Source organism: Prunus dulcis, chromosome 3 (assembly GCF_902201215.1).
Source record: "Prunus dulcis chromosome 3, ALMONDv2, whole genome shotgun sequence".
In the NCBI taxonomy this organism is placed as follows: Eukaryota; Viridiplantae; Streptophyta; class Magnoliopsida; order Rosales; family Rosaceae; genus Prunus; species Prunus dulcis.
In genome coordinates this window covers 3,415,757-3,439,969 of record NC_047652.1, presented here as the reverse complement: position 1 = coordinate 3,439,969, position 24,213 = coordinate 3,415,757, and the positions used below count along the sequence as shown (strand labels likewise).

Here is a 24,213-nt window from a genome sequence, read left to right as displayed (position 1 = left end):
TAAAGAATGCATCCTCTAAACTACAAGGTAGCAACTGAATAGGATGCAATCCTGAAAATATGTTTGATCTGCTCCCTCATGAAAATGCTGAATTCCATGGCTTCATTCATTATGAAGAAAAATGTTATTGTATTTTTGTTGAATTTTCGTGAGAATTGGAAAACATTAAACTAGTAGGATGAGTAGTTTTGAATGACAACAATCACTGTTGTTTTTCCTGCTCTTTCTACATGATCAATAAAGCAACCCCTGCTGTTTTTCCTGCACGAGTAAGCTATATTTTCTCTTTCTTGTGCAGATTATTCTGTCCAGATGGTTAAACCATATCCATTCTTTACACACGCATGTTTGTGATGGGGGGAGATGGGCTTTGCATGAGTTATAGGATACTGCAGTGAACCGAAGAGTGTTCCATTACCCAAAAGGATGAGCATTCACTTTTCTCATATGTTTGGTGGTACGATTCATCTGTGAAACAAAAATTGAAGCTTCACAAAGAAAAGGTGTTGATTCTAAGAATGTAGAAAGTTTTGTGAAATTCAGTGTAATTTGGTATTTATTCAAGGGGACAAATTGCTGTTTATATGTATAATAGGTCGTGACGAGCATGATGAGTGGTGATAAAGATAACCGACGGGATTTAACACAAGTATATATGCTTGTGAAAGGTGACTTAGGGCCCTTTTTATGAACTTATTTTATATGATTTTTCTCTTAAACATACGTATGTAATGACGAACTTGAATTCTAGATGGTGATTAAAGGTAAGTATTAATATTTCTTTGTGTCCGATTCTCTTGTAATTTTCTTTTTTCACATAAAAAAATATTTCTTTGTGTCAGTGTATAAATGGAGGGAGAAAGACTTTTTCTCATAGTCAAAAATCATCAATGACTTCACAAGATATGGCTTTAGTATGTTTATGATATAGACTTCCATTACATTCATGATGTGTAAGAACAACTACTTACAATACAACACAAACACAAACACAAACACAACTCAAATTGATTCAAAACTATGTTTTAAAATTTTCAACCTTGATGGGATTGCTACCAATAAAAGCAAGTGAGTGTCAATAGATTATACATGGAACTTTGGTAGGTATAAAAAAAAGGACCAAGTGAAAAACCAAGGGATTTAATTAGGGGGCCCACAAAAATGATATACTTGTCTATTTCTTGGTCGGATAATTGTATTGTCTATATGTGCAAGAAACTATCAAATAAGACAAAATGAGCCAGATGCACCACACGTGTGCACTGGGGCCAAAAACACTTTTTTGTTGTCTTTTCATGTCTGGTTGTTTTGTGTCATCTGTGTACAAATTACCTATACTTTCTGGCCAAGTTTGAGGCTGGCTCTAGTGGTCCCCTATCCTTTTGACCCTTACTGGCATCCTCCTCTTCATTCTTACTGTGGGAAAGTTAACAATCGTGTCCTCCTCAGCCACCCACCTGCATGTAAAAGAAGCCAATTTAGTACTCAAGTTTCTTGTGGAATATTTGTGCAAAGTGAAAAAAAAACACAAAAAAGTAGTCAAGGTTTTAAACTAACATCAAGTGGTTCTTTTGCTTCTGCAAGCCTATCAAAATCAAAACCTTGATGCAGTGGTTTTCTATTAAAATTATCCAGAATGCTATCTGTCTATCTAGCCCTATTGACCATTTGTTTAATCTTCTTCACTTTCTTGATTGCTGATTGATGTTATTATTTCATACTTAATGAATCAGCTAAAGGAAGGTGTTTGATTTGATTTGGTATAGAAATATTGCAAAATCCAATGGCCGCTGAGAAGAAACACTTGCATGAAATAGGAATCTCACTGTTTTGCTATTTCCAGTCAATAACGCTATAACACGCTTAATAATTTTTCCATGTGGTATAATATTATTGGCCAGAGATAGTGTTATTCCCGTTGCAACCAAGTTTTTCTCCTCACACCCTAACATGGATTTAGAAGTATTAGTATGACACTGATGAATTTGATAAGTTATGTATGGGGAGAGGTGACCTAAAATTGAGTGATTCAAAATCAGTCAGTCTGGTGAATCACGTGTACTAATATATGGTTGGGTTAGGTCTAGGGAACACCATTTGTTCCCTCAGAATTTGGGTATCTGCCACTGTGTCTGTTATCATATTACACATCATTTATATAAGGTACTTCTTCTAATAGTTGAGTTAAGTCCAAAATGATCTACTTCATGAAGACTTTGTTTTTTTGGCCTTCTCTTTGCTCACACATGGAAACCCATCTGGGTAAATTGGTGAAGCCAATCACATTTGGCTGATAGCAAAGCAGGCTTGGAAGAATCTCAAGTCACTGATCATATATTTTTCTCATGTGCATATGCCACGTATTTTTTACTATTTCTTCCTGCTTTTCTCTTTATTTACAATGTCGTTCGCACAATAATAACGTACGAACGTCGACATAGCAATTAACAATAGTAACAGAGCATGGTTGGAAGTAAGTACGAAAAAAGGTGCATGTCTTGTAAAAGCTACTGATCAGTGAAAATGCCAGAAAGTTTGATGTGTGCTATATTGCTGTCTTTGCTCATATGGCAAAAAAAATGAGGAATAAATGCAGAACAACTTTTAAAAGGGACTTTGTTCAATTTCTCCTAAAAAGCATAAATGTTTGCTGGTTGATGAAATCCCATAAAATTATATACATGCAAGTCAACAGCAATAAAGGAGCAGAACAACATTCTTCTTTAATTGGCTTTGCCAAACAAAAAAAGAACAAAACCAGAGAGACAGAGAAAAAGTTTCATTAATGCTTGTCATGAAAATGGAACTACCATGAAGGCATGTATCTGCATCCATATCCTTTTGTCTTCCCCTAAGTTTGATATTTAACTTTTTTGGTTTTGCAATTTATGGGACACTATTTGTGAAGGACCTGTGTGCGGTACTCTAAACTAATTATCCGTTTTTTTTTTTTGGGTTAAATTATGGCCTGAGGGAGATCAAAATATTCATATCTATTTACCTGAATTGAGTGACAAAGTGGTGTAAAAAGATGGAGGCTTCCAGCCTAGCTAAGTCAAGCCCAGGACACAGCCTCTGTCCACCTCCAAAAGGAGTGAAGTTAGAGCTGCTCGTGTCCTTGTCCTGCAGAGTATACCTCCAATCCATTACTTAAAAAATAAAGAGAAAAAAAAAACCTTAAAAAAAACCAATTAAGATCATATTTATATATATGATCATTCTTACTTGCCACCTCCATGGATTGAAGTCATAAGGCCAATCATAATTGTTCTCATCCAGATGAACTGATCTAAAATATGTGAAGACACACCAGCCCTTTGGTATTAGACACCCTTTTATCTCAACATCTTTCATGGCCTTCCTCATCACCCCAATGATGATGTTTCCCATCCTTAGAGTTTCTGTGATCACCTGTTTAAATCAAAAAAGTATAAAGAACATACATAGATTCTTATGAGTATTAATTGTTTATTTCTGGTTCTAATTAAGCCCTGCATTTACAGTTAATTAATGTTGTATTCACTTACATTTTGTGTAAATGGTAAGGATAAGTAATCACTCCAACACAAAGGCTCTCCAAGCTGATCCTTGAGTGTTTTTAACTTCATGTTCTCCTCCTGATCAGTTCATCATCAAGAGTTCAAATATTAGAAAAGCCATAGGCATTAAGAAACCAACACGTCCAATATTGATCACCAACGTAATGACACGTGAGATAAATTTTTTATGTGTCATTGTTTTGTTAGTTGGGGATAGTAAAATAGTGCTATCTCCATTACAAGTAAGTTTTTATGCAGTAGAAGACTAAAGCATAAAATAAAAAAAATAAAAAAAACTAAATATATCTCTACTGTTCTTGTAATTTGTGCTTATTGTGGAACCCAATCCCACTTGCACCTAGAAACCGTATTACTTTGACAGCCACAAGTGAAAGATTAGTCTCACTAAAACGACAAGCAAAATGAAAATGGCACAGATAAAGTAGTCAAATGGTTGGACTTAAATGCCACAAAGTTCCAAAAAGTTCAAAGTCTAGAGAGAAAAAAATGAAGTGGGATTGTTTAATTAATAGTATCCATGCGGCTAATCAACCAAAATAAGTTATAGAAATTAAGTACCAATTTCTTTTTCTTTTTCTGTTATTTACCAAAATAAATAAATTTGTGCACATACTGTTAACTGTTGAAGAGCAGTGGGGGAATCTGAGAGGTATTTGATTGCAAGAGTCATAAGAACTGGGACCGAATCCTCCCCTGGTATCATCATATCAATCATGTTATCTGCTATCAGGTCATCTGTCAATTGCCCACTTGTGTCACTTAGCAAAACATCTACCACATCTCTGGCAACCTTGTTGGAGATGCTACTAGTCTCTTTTTTTCTAGCTTGTATAATTTTCTGTACAAGCTTGATCATTTTCTTCTTTGCCTGAAATTAAATAGGATTCAAACCATCATTACAATAGTAGTATAATAAAGTACAGTAAGTTGTGTACGTTGTCAAAATGTCAATCCAAACCACATAATCAGACGAGAACCAACTTAATCTATGGTTCAGATTCATGGTATAACAATATAAGCATCTTATCTCGTAGAGTCAATTTATAAAGGAAACATTTCCCTTATAAAGTAAAAAAAAAGTTAAATTATTAGTTGCTGGTTAACTAGCCTGTAATGATCTGTAAAGTCTGCTTCCAGGAATGTTTATGGGTAGAGACATGAGGCCAGCAATGAATTCTTGGAACTGTTTCTTTAGGAACTCCATGTCTGCACCAGGATCCAAACTAATCAATGCCTTCACAAGTACTTGGAATGCAATCTGGAGACAAAAAGGACATCTCTTAGTAACTTTTTTTAAAAAGGATTGTAAAACATAATAATTATGAATCTAATTCTGCAGACAATATGATTGAAGCAGAATTATTATGAACCCCATTCACAACTGGTTTGTTTTCTTTCTAGCAAGTTATATTCTTCTAACCTAAGTAGGAGCCAGAGATTAAATTCAAACATCAATCATTCCTTTGATCACAAGAGAGAGACTTGTTTATCTTTAACCAAGTGCTTAATGGAGCACTTACTTTATTGTAAAACAGTTTTAAATAGAAGGGAAGAAGCCAGAGATGGATCTAAGAGAGAGGGCATCTTTGGTTTTGGTCTTCTGTCTATTGGAACTCTTCTCAAAAAGTCATCTTAAACTTAGATATGAATCAAACCATCTCAAACTTCATAGATAAAATTCTCTCCCCTAGACCTGGGAAGAAGAGAGAGCGAGAGAGAGAGAGAGAGAGAGAGCTAACATTTTTGGTTTCATCTTGTATGTAAATGGAACGATCGTCTCTCCAATTTGCCATTGATTGTTGGACATACTTCTGCATGTCTGTGGTGATTTGAGCTTTGAGATGTGGAGACTTAAAGAAGGCTCCTATGAGCCCATGGACTCTTCTCTGCAAGGCTCCATTGATAAGCAATATAGAGGACTTTCCCATCAACTCAGTGAGAGATTTTGGGTAAGACGGTACAAAAGCCTTTGCATCACTTTGCAGAACAAACTTACTCACTTCTGCATCTGTTGATACAATTGTTGGACTTCCAAATATGTGTGACTTGAACACCTTCCCATACCTACAAAAACAACCCAAATCATAATTCTCATAAACATGCCTCTATCTTCATCATCATCAAATATACATGGGAGTTTCAAGTTTTCAGCTACCAAACCATTGGAGCTGAATGAAGTAAATCAGCCGAAACATGAAGCTGAATCATTAAAACTGAAGAATGCTTATTGGGTTTGTTGTTTGATATACAACACACAAACCCAACAAAGCATTTTGATTCATTCAATCTTAATCACAAGTTAATACATGGAAATCACTCATGCAAAAACGGAGTTATATAGTGTGCTCTGCTCTCTGGTTTAGATGAAAGTAATACATGTTGTATTATACATGTTAATAAGTTGCTGCTTTTACTAATTAACTTTATGTGTGTTCATGTACTTACAAGTGGCGGCGTTTGTCCATGAAGCTCTCAGGGCAGTCAGAGTAAGCACAAGACACAAACTCAATGGTTTCACCAAGAAATGGCCATCCAAGAGTGCCTAAAGGAAGTGGCCTTCTTCTGTGTTTTGATCTCAGGATCAAGTTGCTGTGGTTTCTGTAGAGAAATATAATGGACAATATCAAAATTGCTGTTGTTGTTGTTGCTGCTGCCAATATTAGTACAATCAGCAAATTGTCCATTTTGGAAATTTCCCCACACGAATGTATGTAGCGCTCTCTCTATATATAAGCTTAGCTTTAGCTTTGCAGTCTGCACCCCCTTAAATAATATTATTCTTAATCATGGTTCCAATGAGGAGATTTTGGTGACTGAAGAATGAATGTGCATGTACACAATGCACGCGTGTGGGGGGAGAGAGAGAGAGAGAGAGAGAGAGAGAGAATGTTTAACCAAAGAATAATTGTATCGGGAGATGCATAATCTAAAGCTATAGATAGATTTGTTTTGGCAGCTTATATAGGGTAGAAAGTAAAAAATTTAGGTTCCCACTTAAAGTTATTGCTGAGCGGAAGATGGTTTTCGAATTTTTATCTCTTGGTCGTCATTTATTCATAAAAATTAGTGATCACCAATCGTCATGAATTTTCATTCATGATGGTGACCGAGAAATCAAAACTTACTTACCAAGTGTAAAATTCTTTGACAAGCCAACTTTATAAGTTGGCTTGACTAATGAGCTCAACAGTATAGCTAACAAGTATTGATTTTATATTTATTTTAACAGTTCAACGCCTAGCAGACATTTATAACTTTGGTAGTAGAATCTCCATACCTACAACTAATTCATGAGGCAATATTAAATTTTTGCTTTAAAAAAAAAAAAATTAGTGATGAAATTCGAACCTTGAACATCTTTTAATATTCGAAAGAGAAGCACTATTAAGCTATTATCATTAAACTAAAAGTTAGGCTGTGAATGATACTGCACATGTATATAATATATACTACATGTGTTCTTACCAAGTTATGATGGATTTCAGTACAAAAGAACTTTCTCTTCTGCTTTCCCTTTTTTTTTCTTTTTGATGATAAGTTGCAGAAAGAACTTCAAATTCTTTCATAAGCAATATGATAAGTTTGTTAAATATACAGATATATAAATTGGGAGAAGCCCCCACAGGCTCATGATTGATCATCTTGCGGATTGAGAAGGCCCCCCATTGGCAGAGGCTCAGCTGGGTGGCCTCGTGCGTTCATGTGAGACTTAATTAAGTCCAACCATACTCCATCATCATCCCCTGCCCTTTTGTCCTTCTGTCTCTCTCTCTCTCTCTCTCTCTCTCTCCTCCAGAACTACAAGCTAGGCCAACGTCTCATGTCACATTCATTCCCATCCTTTCTCATTTCAGATGGTGGAGGGCTTGAGGCCACATGTACTTTTCCCCTCTCTTCACCAAAAATACTCTTCCTTTATATAAATCCCTCTTCATGAAAGATATTCAAGGGGGGGCACTTGGTGGAGCGCTTCATCAACGACACATGTCTTTGAAGCCGAGGCCCCTACCAATATGGGCAATGTTGTCTTTTTCTTGTAATGAGTAAACCTTAGTTCTTGGTTTAGGCCATCTTCAACCACAGGGGTAAATATAGTTCAGGGTTAAAATTTTATCCCCCAAAATATTAATTTTTTATAGAATAGTGCAGGGTTAAATTTTTCCATCTCCAACCATGCAGGGTTTCATATTTTATTATTTTCAGAATGGGGAGTGGGGAGTGCTTTAATTATTGGTGGTTGAAAAGCACATGGATGGAGCCCACTATAAATTTAGCCTAGGCCAAAGCTGAGTTACATTTGGCCCGGTTTGAGGGCTAAATGGCCAAATATGGCCCTCCAAATTTGACCAAAATTTTATTTAGCCTATGACTAAAAATAAATTTTATATTAATTTAGGATTTGGGATATAGCCCATAATTGGAGATGACCTTAGCTCTTTATTTGAGGTCCCAAGGTTTGAATACTTTTTCTGGAGTTATGTCACATCGATAACTCGACCCCTACTACCTATAGGCTGGAGGAGAACACAAATTCAATCATCTCTTCCCACAAAGAATTTTTTGGGCTTGAGTTTTTCTTTCTTTTCTTTTCTTTTCTAACTTGTTTCCCAACTGCATGCGGAAAAGTTTACAAATTGTTAACTTTCTTCTTTAGGTTTAGAATTTGGAGCTGAGAGAAAGAGCATTATTCTGTATCAGCATCCTTTTAGGCTTTAGCTTTTTCAAAATCTCACTTGGGCTGTTTCCTAATGATATCCAAGTTCTTTATGCAGACTTGCTTTATTTCCTTGTTCAAACTACCTAACTTATGATTACCTTATTTATCTGATATTTTAATCACCTATCATCATTTTATAGGTAAGCTAAGTACTTTAGCCACATATCATCATTTGATCAAATTGTTCGGCTCTTAATCGGCTCCATTTGTTAATTTCCCACTATATCTTTCAGAATCCAAGAGAATATGTTGGATATATTTGTTTATCCATGGGGTTTAGGGATCTTCGGAGCATATATTATATACTGTGCAATAGTCTTATGTCTTTGTGCATCATGTGGGAACTCTCTCAACACGCATATTTACGGTGTCCATGTCCATTTGGAAAGTGTGCATATGCTTTCGTTAGGAGATAGTCAAAGAATATATACGGCGAGAGAGTTGTTGCTCAAGTAATTAATATATCACATAGTACTTATAACTCAGGTGATTAAGAATATTCATGGTCTTGTTCGATTTTTCCATTTGTCACTATCACCTCATATAAAATAAAATAAATAGGTGAAGAACATCCAAGTCTTGCACGTGGACACCAACTGAAAATTAATTATCTTTTGTTCCAGTGGAAATGCTAGTAAGCAGCAGATAGCAGAGAAACAATTAGGACAGGGAAAGAGTCATGGTATTTGTCCCCATTCCAAAATTTCGGAAAGGAAAGGAAAAATATAATAAGCATACTTGACGAGGAAACTTTCTTTAGTCTCGATCTGAGGTTTTGTTCATGTCCAACATTTAGACTTTCTGTAAATTTTGTTTTTTTAGGAAATAAAAATAACAAAATCACTTTCTTCATAGTGAAAATATGGGTGGAAAAGCTTCTTCATTGTCCAGCCAGACCTCACACTGATGTGTATAAAAAATTGACAAGACCAACATACTCATTCCAGGTCCAACGCACCACATATTCACTGATTCAAAATGAACAATATTCTTGTATGATATGAACCAACGATGAATTTCGGAACTTCCTTCAATTGACAATGATGACTAACTTTGTGCAGACACGATCCACTATAGAGATCGAGACAATCAAATGGAAATACAGGATATCAATAGAATGAAGAGAAATGGCTTTTTCCTGTCAGTAGAGTTAGATTCTTGGAAGGGATTTTGCCCGGATAAACTGTTTAAGAATGGCTTTCTCCTCATCAATGCGCTTCTTCTCCTCAGGGTCTTTTGGCTTAACCTTTCTTTTTTCTTCCAGTATCCACTTGAAAAGTTCGCGCTGTTGATCCTCTGGGATTGGTTCTCGCAATTTCACAGGCTCTGTGATGGTTGGCAGGGGCAGGGGTTTCTCAGTAGTAGTAGGAGTTGTTTGAGTTGTTGTCGAAACTGTAGTAGTTACTTCTTCCTCTACATCTGTGTCTTTCTTTTTCGTCCGCATGAACAGGTAAGCTACAAAAGTAAGTGTAAACCTCAGTGTCCAACTACAAGTAAATTAAAATCCATAAAAACTACATCAAGAATCAAATAATTCAAAATAGAGGTGATTCACTCATTAATATAATCATCCAACAAAGAAGCAAATAAGGTACTGCAACAATTATATGATTAGTGAGGTATCTTCCTCTAACTACCAATCCTAAAATGCTTGTTTGGAACATGTCCATTAACAACTATGCCAGGTACACATCCTATGTCCATACCCACAAGTGTTAACATCTATGTGCCCATTTAGCAGACTATTAAGAAAGCCATATTTAGATTTTTTTAAAAATTACAAGAAAAATCATCCCTAATCAGTCGCAAACAGATGCAGAGAAAGCATAAGTTGCCTGTTCAAGTTCACAGATATTACAACGTAATAAGAAGACATTCTATGCTGGTCAAGTTAACAGGGATGGTTTCATCCAGTCTATTATAATGTTCCTCACTAATAACGTCTTTATGTTGAACTAGTTCTTTCTAAAACAAAAGAAGTGCCACCTAGGCTAAATGGAAACTTTCTGCTCACTTGTACTTTACTCGTCAGCATCCTTAGTTACACAATGACCATTAAGTTCAACATCACTAATATAATGGTGAATTTGTCTTTCCCTCCAAAGTGAGTGCAGGTAGCTTATTACAAAGTGTCAAGTATCGACCATGTTTTTGTAGTCAACTAATGAAGTTCAACTACTACTGCAGCCATAGTAACATCCTTCACACTGTGTTGTCTCCACACGGCAACCATCTATTTTCTCAAATTGATACCTTGGCCCTTCACCAGCATGCACAGTCCCTTTTGAGCATTAACAAAATCATACAGAATGGAACTGTGGAGAGTTTAACATAATAACCATGACATCAACAAGTAATTTCTAGGAGCTTATGCTAGGTGAACCACAAACTGCTCTTACTCACTACATCTTGCATGTAGTAAAACATGTGAAGGAAAAGTTCAAGAAAAAGTTGGTTAAAAGTCACACAAGTTATTTTAAGTTTATGCTGAGACAAGTTGCATTAGATACAATTCACAAGCAGCTTCTAACAAATGCAGAGATCCTCTCTTGAAGGTTGATAGTTTTTGTTTTATGATTTTTCTTCTGTTTTGTAGGGGAACAGATCAAAAAATAGCCTGTCCAGCCTAGCATCCTCCACCTTATCACTATATAATGTTACAGGGAGTAGGATGCTTGGAAAACAAAAATCCATCTATTTAATCAACTGGATATGATTAGCAGAATAACAACTCACTTTTGATTGTAATTAGCAATCACCAATGTAAAGTGGACACTCCCAAACATGTTTTGAGAATTATAATTGTTTACCCACATCACACACAGCCAGATTCACAAATCCAAACTACTTTTGAAAAGCCTTTTGAAATTTCATTCCCCTTTATGTTAAGCTATAACAAATCACCACTCTTCGTGACAAACATCATACGACTTTTAGATTATGACCAACTTAAAACAGGTGCTCAAGAACTCAAAAACTAACTCAGAACGTTTTCTTTTGCGTTTGGATTATGACCAAACAAATAAAATCAAACTGAATTAGCACTTAATTGGCAACTATCTAAAAACGCCGCCATAAAGAAAAGCAATAAGAAGCATTAAAATGAGTTTCCAAGCAATGATCTCAAAACCCATTTCAGCTTTCTCACTTTCTTTCACTTTATACACATATATGCACACACATCACTGCAAAAGGCTGGTAGAAAAACCAAAACAAATTATTCACACAACTTAATAACAAGAGAAATGGAAGAAAGACCTCCAACGCCCAGATTGACAGTCAAGAGCAGAGGCCAAAGAAACTTGTAACGCCGAGCAAATGACTCCTTTGGGGGCTGAGGTGGCGGAGATGGAGATTGAGTCACCATTGTCGATGATGATGGTGGTGGTGAAGAAAAGTCTTTTCCTTTATGTTGATCTTGAAACTGTTTCAGCTGTGCTGTTTTTGAAAACACAAGACGAAAGCGATTAAAATACCAAAACCCCAATTATTGAAAGCAAAAAAAGATTCTTCATGTGGTTGAGAAATAGCTGTTTCTGATTTTAAAAAGCAAAAATGATTCGTATGGAACTTGGGTTTTTTTACCTTTCCTGGGTTTGTTGGTGTAGAGCTTGGGATCTTCGCTCATTGTTGCAGGAAGCCTGGATTTCCTTTCGTCACTCGAAAGTCTTTCTTGTCAGACCATACAGCAGCCTACTACGATATGGTTGCGTGTACTCTGTAGTTTCCATTCCACCATTGAACTCGGGGTTAACGGGCCGGGCCGGACCAGGCTGATGAAGGGGTTCAGTTCTAGTCCAAGCTCAAACCCAACTTGAAATTTAAGCCCACATCAGCCGCCCAAGCCTCTCTCGTCTCGTCTGGCGTATGCCCATTGAACTTTTTTTGTTCTTTTTATTTTCAGAAGATTGGGTTTTATAATTTTTTTAAAAGAAAAATACATGAAAGGACTTATAGGTTTTTTTTTTTTAAAGTATATTTTTTAAATACAAGCAATATTAAGGAAAGGGGGAAGGGGGAGTCCAACATAGGACTTCAAGTGCAAACACAACATTGATTTATTTATTTCAATTTAAACAAATTGTAAATGCACTATTTTATTCTTACTTATTGCAAATGACCACTAATTTAGTAATTTGGAGCTATTACTTTCCCATGAAAGATCCTGGATTCGAATTTTAGTATCCGTGTAGTGTGTTTGACTTTAATAAATTTTCACCCCTCTCAATAGGAAAGATTCTAAAAATAATAATAATAAAGTGTCTTCTTTTTTGGTATTTTCATGTACCCCATAACAATTTGTGAGATTTTGAATGTTTTATCTCTAAGGCTTTATGTATACGTTGAAGATAAAAACAAAACCAGAACCGTCACGAACAAACTCTAAAATTCTTTTTTTCTTTTTTTTAATAATGAACATAAGATATTTGTTCTCCTACATCCTAGTCAGTCAGTATTCATACAAGTTTTTCCTGTTTTCTGAACAGAATACAATGTCATTGCCATATCCAAGATCATCATGAATCAGTTCCAAGGACGACCTCCACCGTAACCCCGACCGCGATCTCGAAAACCGCCATGACCTGATCAATTACAAGTGACAACACAAAACAATTTTAGGAGTCTTTAATTAACCTCTCATCAAAGGAAAATAGACATGCATCCATCATTCCAAAATTAAAATTTCATCACAAACTGTAGTAAACAGATTAAAGAAAACATAGTTCATGCTACCTAAAACATACTGGAAAATGTTTTCTTTCTTTCCTTCTTTTTTTTCTTGTAGAAGCGCCATATATTTGTGCTTTATTTATCACCAATACCCTATCTAGACACTGACATCCAATACACAGGGAGAAGGTAAGACAGGGTAACCTAAACATGAAAAGAGGCATCCCCCATTCTATTTCTATACCATTGACCCACAGTTCTTATGCACCCAAATGCATGTACATACGTGTCCACAAAGATTTTCTCTAGCGTCCAGACTAACTGACCTGAAGGGGGAGGAGGTGCACCGCGGCCCATTGCTGCCAATTCAGGACTGACCTTCTGTCCAGCTTCCTCGAGCAAGGCAATAAGTTCCTTTGCGAACCTAGCATTAGCAGCTGTGAAAAACGTGTATGCTGTTCCTTTTGCCCCAGCTCTTCCAGTTCGGCCAATGCGGTGAACATAATCCTCAAGGGATCCAGGAAAATCATAGTTAATAACAAATTTCACATCCTTCACATCTGCAACCAAATCAAGCACGACACAAAGGGATTAGAAACGAGGTCGAAGACCAATTCATGGGTTAAGTACATTCAAGAAATTCTGCTAGGTTAACACACCTATGCACCCCAATGTTAGCAGTTTTTGCCTACCAAAGCCCAAAGGCAAATCCGATGCACGCCAAAACCTTACCTGGCTCAAAGGGAAACAATTATTCATGGGCAGAGATGATTACCACCAAAACCTAAGAGGAGGAAGGATAGGTTTCATATGGAAACCTACCATCCAGCCAAATGTGGATGGTAATAGTTTTAAACAAACTAACGTGTAATAAATATTTGTTTCAGTACAATCATGTTGATACCATCCTCATAGGTCAGATGAATGAGAACAGAAAGGACTCGATGCAGTCTAAATTTTGGTACAGATACTTCAAATATGGATAAATAGCCTTATTAATCAGAAAATAGTAATCTTCTTCTTGGAGTGGGTCTCATCCCAGATGGGAAACAAATAGAAATTGTTAGTTGGGAAGAATAGCATCTTTCAATAGATAAATAAAAAATTAATAAATAACAAAGAAGTGCAAATAAAAGAAAATATCGTAAAATCATAAAAGATAAAACATAGGAAAGAGCAAAATGAAATGGTGTCCGGGGTGGGGGTTTGACATTTTCCGAAGTTTACACAAAACAAGAATTCTTTTCAAGTCTTTTGACAAACTTAAAAGAAATTATTTCCATACCTAGACCACGAGCAGCAACATCTGTTGCAGTCATTATGGGGCTCTTGCCGGCTTTAAACTCAGAGAGGACCCAATCCCTTTCTGCTTGACTTTTGTCTCCATGAATTGAGAGAGCAGGCCAACCATCCATGCGGAGCTGCCGAGTGATCTGATCACATCCTTTCTTAGTATCCATGAATATCAGTATTCTGCTGCCATCCATGATATCCTCAAGCAACTTTACCAGTCTGTTAAATTGAAAGAAATCAGATATATAACCTGCAGAAAGTAGCTCAAGACTAACCATATGAAAGTTAGAAACCATAACAACATAGACTGCACCCTACTTGTTATATTTCTGATTTTCTGTAATGATGTCAACAATTTGGCGGATCGCATGGTTAGCTTTCAAATCTGGAGAACCTATTATCACCTGTTCAACATCCAAAAGGATGTAAATTAATTATTGGCATATTAGTATTATGCATAAGAACATACATCCAACAGAACTATTGCAATCACATGATAGAAAGAAAAGAGGGTATTTAAAACTACCAATTTCATGCAGTAACAATAATTGAAGATGACAAAGTGACGCAAAAAGTTGAAGATTGTGTCCTAGTAGATGAAGAGCACTTCTATACTAAAAGCAAGATAGAGTACTTTGTATGGGTTGTAAAGGAACTGCCTCGCCAGTTGTTCAACCTCCTTTGGCCAGGTAGCACTCCAGTATAATGTTTGACGGTCTGGGCGAATCTGCATTAAATGAAACATTAGAGAACAATGGAAAATTTCAACTAAACGTAAACTATGCGAGAGAGAGAGAGAGAGAGAGAGAGATGCAGGAAAAATTCATATTTGCTCATTTCTAGAGATGATTAAGGATGCAGCTTTATGCAGGGTGATTTGACCTACCTAGTTTGACTTCACTTATGTGTACTTACATCAAGATATAAACCTCATTATTGAACAAGAGCAAAGTGCAAATGGTACAAGTCTCTTCTCAAGGACTTGCATATTGGTTTAGCCGAGAAAAAGCAATCAAAATATTAAAAGTAAATATGAATCTAACCTCATAGATACAGAAACTTCTTGATGACACCAGTGACCATACAGGAACATAAGCATGCACACTTAATCTTGTTTTGTGATGCTCAATAGCTCAAGAAAGTTTGAAACACAAAGTCCTGACTATTTTATAACAAACAAACCACATATACTGCATGTGCTGCTTGGAATTGTATTCACCAGAAAGTTCTCAACATGTTTTATAAAAACAAAACCTCATGATTAAGATGACATCAATAATCATCACCATTATTCTCATTTGAGGCACAATGTTTTTCAATGGCATTTATTTAGTTAGAAATGTAATAGAAAACACAAATTGTTGAGCACGTACATATTACCTAAGTTCCTGGCAAAAAGAAACTAAAGACAGGATAATTATAAAAGAAACTGTATCTTTGCAACCATGGCTACCAAAAATAACGATTGGGGTAGAGAAAACGCCAAAACAGACATGCGTCCCATTGCCACCACACAAAAGCACATATCTTCACACACCATATCTTTTCACCAAGACACTGACCCCACATTATCGTTCACATTCTAAAACTTTGCGGCCTGTTTACAGATGTTTGGTAAGAATACCCTATCCTTACACTATCTCTAGTAAGGATAACTTTCGAATGACCCACAACTGTCTCAAGGTACTTAGAGCTCCAAACTGGTAGTACATGTTTTATCTAAACAAGCCTTACCTGGGTTACAAAGTTTAGAATCTATTTTCTAAGAAATCAAACCAAGAGTAATAACTTTGGAATTATAACTGCCGAAGAGTTTTTCTGAGCCAAGTTGAAGATTCACTAATCTTTTTCCAGCTTTTAAAGAAATCAGAAGTCCAAATTAACATTGGTGGGTATCAAAAACTACACAATATTTTATAAATAAACAAAGAAAGGCTTTGGAAAGGGGAGCCAAAAATAAGTAATAAATCTTCGTAGTACACATATAAAAGTGGTATATATTCTAAGTCACTTTAACACAGAAATGTAAAATCTCAAACCTGAGAAACAATTTTCCGTATCTGTGGGTCAAACCCCATGTCTAGCATCCGATCGGCCTCATCCAACACAAGGTATGTGACCCTTCGCAAGTTGGTATGATGCGACTCTATCATATCAATCAACCTCCCAGGTGTAGCAATTACAATCTCAACTCCTGATCCAGAAATAGGAATGACATCAACAGGAAGAATAAGAAATTACTGAAACAAGAAATGCTGTTTTATTCACCACCTACATCTAAATGGAGTGATAAGTCATCTTAGCCATGATATCAATGCCCATAACAGGATATCAAGTACATAATCTATGATACATAAAAGGTACAGTAGGACAACAGCAATACCATGTAAAACTAAGTTCGCCACATACCCCTCTGCAGATCACGAACTTGAGGTCCCTTTGGAACCCCGCCATATATGCATGTGCTTTTAATTTTTGAAGACGAGCCAAATTTAGTAGCCTCTTGTTGGATTTGAACAGCGAGCTCACGGGTTGGAGCTAAAACTAATACTATTGGGCCATCTCCAGGAGCTAAACAAATATTATAAAATTAAAAACTTATGCCTGACCAATACCAAATCATATTTAAAATGTAAAAGAATAAATCAATGAAGATTCAATAACTTAATTGTCTTAACGATTCCATACATAGAATTGGCTGGGCATTGACATGGACAATTGCAGGCAACAGGTAGGCTAGTGTCTTCCCAGATCCTGTTTCAGCAATACCAATGAGATCACGACCCTTCAAAGCCATGGGCCATCCTTGAGCTTGAATTGGTGTAGGTTCAACAAATCCAGCCTTTGTAACTTCTTCCAAAACGTATTCTGTGGCCCAAGAGGAACCATTCCAGTAAGTAGACTTTAAGAAAGAAAACAACGAATCTGAACATATCATATAGGTCATCTCGTTCGTTACAGTGTATGACAACTAATTTCCAACAACGAATCTGAACATATCATATAGGTCATCTCATTCGTTGCAGTGTTAGGCGAAAGAATAATGTAGCACAGGCATAGCTGGACCTAAACTACTGATAATTGGAAAGTATAGCACCACTGCTCTCCATCAAAATTCTCCAACTAAGTTATCTTTTTTTTTTTTTTTTTTTTTTTTTGTGGGTGAATTATAAAGATTTTCAGGATAGACGAAATATTATATGTTTTCTATAGCATATATTCAGAATGAATCAATGTGAAACCTCAAAAGATAAAAATACATGTTTCTATAAGAAAATACGAAAATATACCCGGAAACCCAGTGTCACGGAAACTCTTGATCGGCTTTGGAACATCACGGCCTTCAATAGTAATTTCCCTCCGTTGCCTATAGTCCTCAACCTCCTTCTCCGACATTCTTTCCACTTCAGGTGACTCAACATAGAAATTCTTCTCGAAAGGTGTCAATCCATCCAAATCAAATTTCCTCGGTGACTCAGCACCATCATAATCCTTCTTGCTTGACGAAGACCGTGCTGAGCCACCGTAGCCGGTCACACCAAACCCCGAATCACTAAAACACCGCAGAATTTACACAAATTTGAGAAAACCCAGTAAATGTAAATGAAACTCAGAAACAAATTAAGTTTTGTCTTGGGGACACCGAAGAAACACAACCATGTAGCATTAGCAAATGTAAATATGGTAAACTTAAGCGCAGCGTAACAAAGGGTAACTGAGAAAAACAATAAATTCAGGCAAATGAAATAGACAGAGAGAGTAACCCACAAACCATATTTAATTATCACTTGGGCAAACTTGAACAAAAGAAAATTACCAATCAAATACATATACACATTGTGCAAAGTGACCTATAACTATAAGCATTCATAGATATACGCGTATACATACATATATGAGAGAATCAAAGAGGGTTTACCTTTTCCGGTCACGGTACGAAGTGGGGTCGCCGGAGCGGCTGTCATAGCGGCTCATGACGATGTGTTGCTGCTGCTGTGCGTCACCCCCTGGGTGAGATTATCACAGGGAATTTTTGAGGGTTTTAGGAGCAGCTTTTCGAACAAGGAAACAGCTACCGAGCACCAAAAAGGCCAAAGCTCTCCCTGGTCCTTTCTTCTCTGATTCTCTGCAGCTCGTTGTATGCTAAGCTGCGTGGATGTGTTTCTCAGTGGTTAGATGAGCCACTAAGGATAAGACAAGTGTAAGCACAACCGCCAAATGTGGCATTAGTTTCTGGTACTGGTACGACATGTCGTTGTTGTAGTAGAAACTATGGACCCGGCCCAATATAATACTCGCTTTAAAAAACCAAGTATAGCCGCGCGGCTATACTATTTTTAAAAAAACAAAAACCAGCCTAGCCATAGGCGCCACGTGTCAAAAATAGTATAGCCGCGCGGCTATACTTCTAAAAAATAAAAAACAAAGTGTAGCCGCGCGGCTCTACTGTTTTTTAAAAAAGCAGTATCGCCGCTCGGCTATACTATTTTTAAAAATAAAATAAAATAGTTTAAAATAAAATATAAAAAGTATAAAGAAATCCGGTTCATTTGGATTTTGGAGCTTCTCCCACTCGAGGAAGCAAGAGAGGAAGTATGCAAACTCTATCAGTGGCTTCTTCTTCAGCGATGGGTGTGAGAGTAGTGACAGTGAGAGCTTCATTGGATACACAACAAAGACTCTCATACAACCGCAACGCCCCGAGAAAGATACCCAAACCCGAAAACCCCAGCCCTGCTACCGGCACCGCCAAAACCCCTCCAACTGTCACCCTAACTGCCACAACTACCTCCGTTTTTGACCTTCTCAAACGCCCAGCTCAAGGTATTCCATTCACCAATTCTTTCTGCGTGCTCGTTCTCTTCTGGGTTTGTTTGACTATGCCAATTTTTGGGTTTTGTGCTTCTGGGTTGCTGAGAAAGTTGAGGATAATATGATAAAACGTTAGAGAGTACTAGAATTGTTGTGGGTTTTGTTGTTTATGATTATGGGAAATGAAAACATTTCTCAGTTAAGATTTTTCTGTCTCTGCTGGGTCCTTAAATGTTTAGTTTGAGCTGCTCATTTCAATACTGATAAAATTGAAAAGGAAATGAGAAAATTTGAGAGAGTGCTTGAATTCTGTTGGTTTGATTAATGAAAAAGTGAGTTTTGCTTACCTAAATGATTGCTCGGTTGTTGGGAAAACTGCGGAAAGATAATAAAAATTGGGTTCTCAGTTTTCTGTGTTATGCTGTTTTCGTTTCTCAAAAGAATTAAAGTCAGCTTGGATAAGAAAAATAGCTGAGTAAGCACAATTTCATGGGATTTTACCAAGAATTGCAGGTTTTTGTAAGTCCCGTGTATATATAGTTTTCGTGAATTTAGGTGATAAGCTTGACAAATATAAGATTGAAACCTTCATTTTGTGAGATAACCGCCTAATTTTTTTTAATTAGTTATTTTTCACGATGTTTCTCTTATTCCTTTAATACCGATGTTCATGTATGAAGCATTGTGGTAATGGTCTTTAGCAATATTATTTTGCAGAGGAAACAGTACGAACCGATGAGTTATACTTGGGCTATGAGCGATGGGTGCCCAGTCCATCAAAGGTACAGAAGCGTCTGCCTAGTCCTCCAAAGGTACAGAAGCCTCGGTCTGTACTCAATGCGGCATCATTAGCTTATATTGGTGATTGCATTTACGAGGTGTGTTTCAGTTTCAAGTTAGTTTTGTGCCATTTGTTTTACTATATGCAACTGCACATAACCAATATTCAGGACGCATGTAACTGTAAATTTTGTATTGAACATGTGCATCATTACAGGACCAAAATCCCCAAAAGATACCATCAGCAAGGGGGGCATAATATTTTGTTCTGAAGTTTATATTGATTAGTCTTTGACGTTAAGATGAGTGATGTGCTTCTGTGTGCACATATGGAAGCGCCACCATTACGGTGGAGGCATTTGTATTCAGACACGAAGATGGATTAGTAAGTAGCAGAACTGCACACCAACAGGTCCAGGGATCCCTAGCACAGGAACAGGGGTTCATAAAAATTCAAAACAACATGATCATATTGCAAAAAAACTGTTCTGAAAAATGCAAAGAAATTATTCAACAATGCACCCATGTATGGGCATTTTAGTGTAAAAGGTCTAAAGATTATTTAATGCCATATGCAGAATGCAAATCTATATTTTGATCATTTGGAGAGCATGAGAGAAAAGCATATACCTTTATGGTGCCTAGTTTTCAGTATTATGATTGACATAATTACTCTACTTCTGAAGTTTAACCTTCCTACATGACTTACCATCACTATTTATGATGCAGCTGTATGTTCGCAGGCATTTTTTGTTTCCTCCCCTGAGTATCGAAGAATATAATGATCGTGTGATGGCAGTTGTACGTTGTGAAGCACAGGTATGATATACTGTGCTAATGTTTGTGTGATATAGGCAATGTCATGGTGTTATAAGGATTTTGTTCCCTCCATGCTGATGTGTGTCTCTGAAATTTTTGTTTTCTTGTGCTCCCTCGTATTAATGATGTTCACTATCCAAAGAACTGCATTAGCTTTTAATCTTTTAATAAACCTAAAGATTATTTTCATTACGTCCCACACCACTCAACATTAAAGAAGAAGAAAATAAAATGCTTCATTATTTTGAGGACATGCATCCAGCATCAGTAGTCATTCAGTCCCAGAGATGTCCTTGTAGACAGTAAATAATAAAATGTGTCACTCCTTTCTATTTCAGCTGCCAATAGCTGTCTAGGTGCCTGATGTAGGACAAGGGTGAATTGTAGATTTAGGTAGTTTGCGTAAACAAAGAAACAAACAGAAAGTAGATGGAAAAGATGTCTTCACTTCACACCAAGGAGTCTCCAATCTCTGGAAAATAAACTTTTCTTAATATCTCAAATCTCAACATGAATTCCTCAAATTTTGCAATATATTCCGCAACTGACATGTTGTCTTGACGAAGAGTTTGCCACTTGTCCAACAAACACTGTTGATAGGATAATGGTACATATTTCTGCTTCAACCTTCTCTTTCATCTCACCCCAATGGATGATTGGTTCTTCACCAGCTCTCTCTAGCTGTACTTCAACATTGGTCCAAAACAATCCAGCTTGACCCACCAATTTATCTTAGCAAATCTCACCCTTCGAGCTTCAGACATGTCATGCCATTCAAAATAGCGATCCATGGTGGCTAACCAGTTGAGGAATGATTTAGGATTTAGCTCACCATCAAAATTAGGAGCATCAAGTGTCACTGATCTCATCACCTTTTCATCACGGTCTTGCTCATAGCCACAAATAAAAAATTTGTCTTTTGTCGTCACGATTATACCTCCTATCATGATGTCTCTCTGCATCTCGATCATTCCTCCTATCATGATGTCTCTCACCGTCTCGATCATTCCTTCTATAATGATGTTGTCGATCATGATTCCTCTCTTCTCCATTTACACTTGCTTCGTCATGTTGATTAGCTGCTTCTATGTCTGCAAGGCAACGTTCCATGAGTCTGAATCGGTCTTCGGATCTAGTGTTCGAATCTGCCACTTGCTTTGATATGTTTTCCATCATCTGAACAAGACGTTCAAAGTCTGTCACTGGCTCGTCTGTCTTTCCAGGCTTAGTCGGAGCCATCACTCGACACACGGCATGAAGAACAAGAAATACTCAAAAAATTTGAACCCAAAGAAAACGAAAACCAGGCTCTGATACCAAATTTGATGTAGGACACAGGTGAATTGTAGATTGACGTAGTTTAGCGCAAGCATAAACAAAGGAACAAACAGAAAGTAGATGGAAAAGATGTCTTCGCTTCACACCAAGGATTCTCCAATCTCTGGAAAATAAACTTTTCTTAATATCTCAAATCTCAACCCCCATAATGAATTACATAGAAGGGGTATTTATAATAATCCAACCCCAGAGTGAAAAAGAAAATTAAACTTATTCTAGGAAGGAAATCCTAATCCAAATAAAATAGGAAACTTACAAATCCTACTGAAATCTGGAAAAACTAAAAATCCTACTAAAATCTGGAAAACTTTGAGAACAAGTTAGAAACTAATTGCAGGAATACAAAATTGCCAGATTTAAAGACGAAATTAAATGATTTCCTCTTCCATCTCTTTCTTTTGTAAACCCTAATGGGTTTGACAAAGATGTCCTCATCAATTCTCCCTGGCTGAGAAGAACTCGACTCCGGCGATTTAGAATTGTTGTAACATTCAGGGAAGTCGGAATCAGTGTGCAAACATATAGACTCATCTTCTGCCTTCCCTCTGAATCCGGAAGAATCAATGAATTGTAGGATTTTGGAATAGAGCATACTTGTCAAAGGAATGTGTTTCTTGTGTTTTTTTTTTCCATGTAATTGCCATATAAAACAAAAATATTTTTAGCTTATGTGTTTCCTACATTAGATTTATTGTGACTCGCAAATGGGTTAACTAAGAAAAACTCAGCATTTGTTTTATTTATTTTTAATTTAGAAACTATTAAACTTTTGTTCTTTGCATTTCAGGATGCACTGCTCCAGAAACTTCTGAGTGACAATTTTTTATCAGACGAAGAAAGGTCAGTAGATTCCATGCCCAATTGTATTTTTTCTTGGTTCTGTATATCAGAACTATCATCATAAAATGAATCAAGGATAACTGCAGGATCCCTTCATCATGTGGAGGGTAATTTTTTGAAAAAAAATTTATGATGGATGTGCTGATATAAAATTATATATTTTTCAAGTGCAGTGGTTGTTATGCTAACTTATGTCATTTGATAATTTTTGCTTCAGGAATGTTCTCAAATGGGGAAAGAATATTAGTTCAGCTGCTAAAACACGAACAAAAAAGCGTGCTGGTGTGGCAGTTTATAATAGAGCATCTTCACTGGAAACATTAGTCAGTGCCCTTGACCTTGTGGTGTCCTTGATTCACTATCAGCATCTGAATTTTAAACTTGTGGATTCCTAAAGGAAGTTGACATCCCTGTTTGGTGCATGTGTCATGTTCCAATTGATGTCCATTTAAAAGAAAACAAAAACAAACACACCCACATGTAGGGATTTTTGTAGTATGAGACCCTATTTCCCCGGTTTATCCAGAATAATCCATAAAATTGCTGGATGGCCAATTAAAACTACCTTTATTCTTAAAAGAGGAGGTGCTGTTTGTCCTGAAGGCCATTGGCATGTTGGGATTTTCCATAGTACAGTTACTAGATGCAGGAAATCTTAGGATGTAGCTGTATTGTTATGTACATAACAATATACACATCCACATAAATACATATGCACACCTAAGCATACGAGCAGACATGCATACATATGAATTGTAGTCTATTTTGAATCATCCAGCATGTTCTTGATGGCTATCTAAACCCTAATATTCAACATGCTTGTTTAAATTTAAGATCCTCAAAATTACTTCTACTTCAGTAGTCAAGAACTAGCTTCTGTCTTGTTTAACATAAAGTCACCTTGCATGTTTGTAGGTTGGTTATCTCTACCTGACAAATATGGAGCGTTTAGAAGAAGTCATGATTAAGCTGGGATTCTCAACTGATTCTTCTATGCGGTTGATTTCACAGGAGCCTGAGGAGGTAAATGGTAAGTCAACACAAGCCTTTTCCTTTGTGGACACAGTATGCTGCTTTATTTTTCTATCTATTGTCATGCATTTGTTCAACAATCTACTTTACTTCCCTTGTTCTTCTTGGCAGGCAAGCCTCCTAGTTAATGAAGATGGCCTGAAATCAGGTGTTCTGTTTGTATCGTAAGCGGAAGGCTGCCCCGAGTACGAATTTGTTCATTTCTAGCGATACTGTAACTGAGAAATGTTGTGTAGGATATAGGAGAACAGTCACTACTCATTATATCATATGTTTTTGTATTCACATAGAGACAATTTTGAGCAAAATCCTGGGTTTTTGAGCAATTCTCAAATGTCATCCAAGTATTCT

The 24,213-nt window shown here is 36.7% G+C and overlaps 4 protein-coding genes across 7 annotated transcripts; 1 reads left to right on the top strand and 3 right to left on the bottom strand.

Moving 5' to 3' along the window:
- Nucleotides 1-1,044: 1,044 nt before the first annotated feature.
- LOC117622280 (3-epi-6-deoxocathasterone 23-monooxygenase CYP90D1) lies at nt 1,045-6,305 on the bottom strand. The gene is made up of 8 exons (XM_034352898.1): nt 6,006-6,305; nt 5,300-5,624; nt 4,669-4,818; nt 4,174-4,428; nt 3,528-3,617; nt 3,226-3,411; nt 3,002-3,123; nt 1,045-1,457 (listed from the first exon to the last, which is right to left on the bottom strand). The coding sequence occupies exons 1-8, from the start codon at nt 6,242-6,244 to the stop codon at nt 1,364-1,366; spliced, it is 1,461 nt and encodes a 486-aa protein (XP_034208789.1). The 5' UTR covers nt 6,245-6,305; the 3' UTR covers nt 1,045-1,363.
- A 2,804-nt stretch (nt 6,306-9,109) lies between these two features.
- On the bottom strand, nt 9,110-11,997 carry LOC117621333. Of its 2 annotated transcripts, none has more exons than XM_034351748.1 (3): nt 11,863-11,997; nt 11,536-11,715; nt 9,110-9,732 (listed from the first exon to the last, which is right to left on the bottom strand). In XM_034351748.1, the coding sequence occupies exons 1-3, from the start codon at nt 11,903-11,905 to the stop codon at nt 9,428-9,430; spliced, it is 528 nt and encodes a 175-aa protein (XP_034207639.1). In that variant the 5' UTR covers nt 11,906-11,997; the 3' UTR covers nt 9,110-9,427. The 2 variants fall into 2 exon arrangements, with proteins under 2 accessions (XP_034207639.1, XP_034207640.1); XM_034351749.1 differs by having other exon boundaries at nt 11,536-11,710; nt 11,863-11,986.
- Nucleotides 11,998-12,646: 649 nt separating this feature from the next.
- LOC117621330 (DEAD-box ATP-dependent RNA helicase 20) lies at nt 12,647-18,369 on the bottom strand. Of its 3 annotated transcripts, XR_004584907.1 has the most exons (11): nt 18,161-18,369; nt 17,532-17,794; nt 16,930-17,109; nt 16,651-16,812; nt 16,281-16,435; nt 14,876-14,968; nt 14,560-14,645; nt 14,234-14,460; nt 13,608-13,680; nt 13,275-13,508; nt 12,793-12,860 (listed from the first exon to the last, which is right to left on the bottom strand). XR_004584907.1 is itself a non-coding variant. In XM_034351745.1 (10 exons), exons 1-10 carry the CDS (start codon nt 18,214-18,216, stop codon nt 12,802-12,804), a joined length of 1,515 nt encoding a protein of 504 aa, XP_034207636.1. In that variant the 5' UTR covers nt 18,217-18,368; the 3' UTR covers nt 12,647-12,801. The 3 variants fall into 3 exon arrangements, 2 of the variants coding, with proteins under 2 accessions (XP_034207636.1, XP_034207637.1); XM_034351745.1 differs by lacking the exon at nt 13,608-13,680 and having other exon boundaries at nt 12,647-12,860; nt 18,161-18,368; XM_034351746.1 differs by lacking the exon at nt 12,793-12,860 and having other exon boundaries at nt 13,271-13,508; nt 13,608-13,675.
- Nucleotides 18,370-18,796: 427 nt separating this feature from the next.
- LOC117621331 lies at nt 18,797-24,196 on the top strand. Its single transcript, XM_034351747.1, has 7 exons — nt 18,797-19,065; nt 19,771-19,931; nt 20,563-20,652; nt 22,778-22,830; nt 23,048-23,153; nt 23,746-23,860; nt 23,974-24,196. The coding sequence occupies exons 1-7, from the start codon at nt 18,837-18,839 to the stop codon at nt 23,988-23,990; spliced, it is 771 nt and encodes a 256-aa protein (XP_034207638.1). The 5' UTR covers nt 18,797-18,836; the 3' UTR covers nt 23,991-24,196.
- The last annotated feature ends 17 nt before the right edge of the window (nt 24,197-24,213 follow it).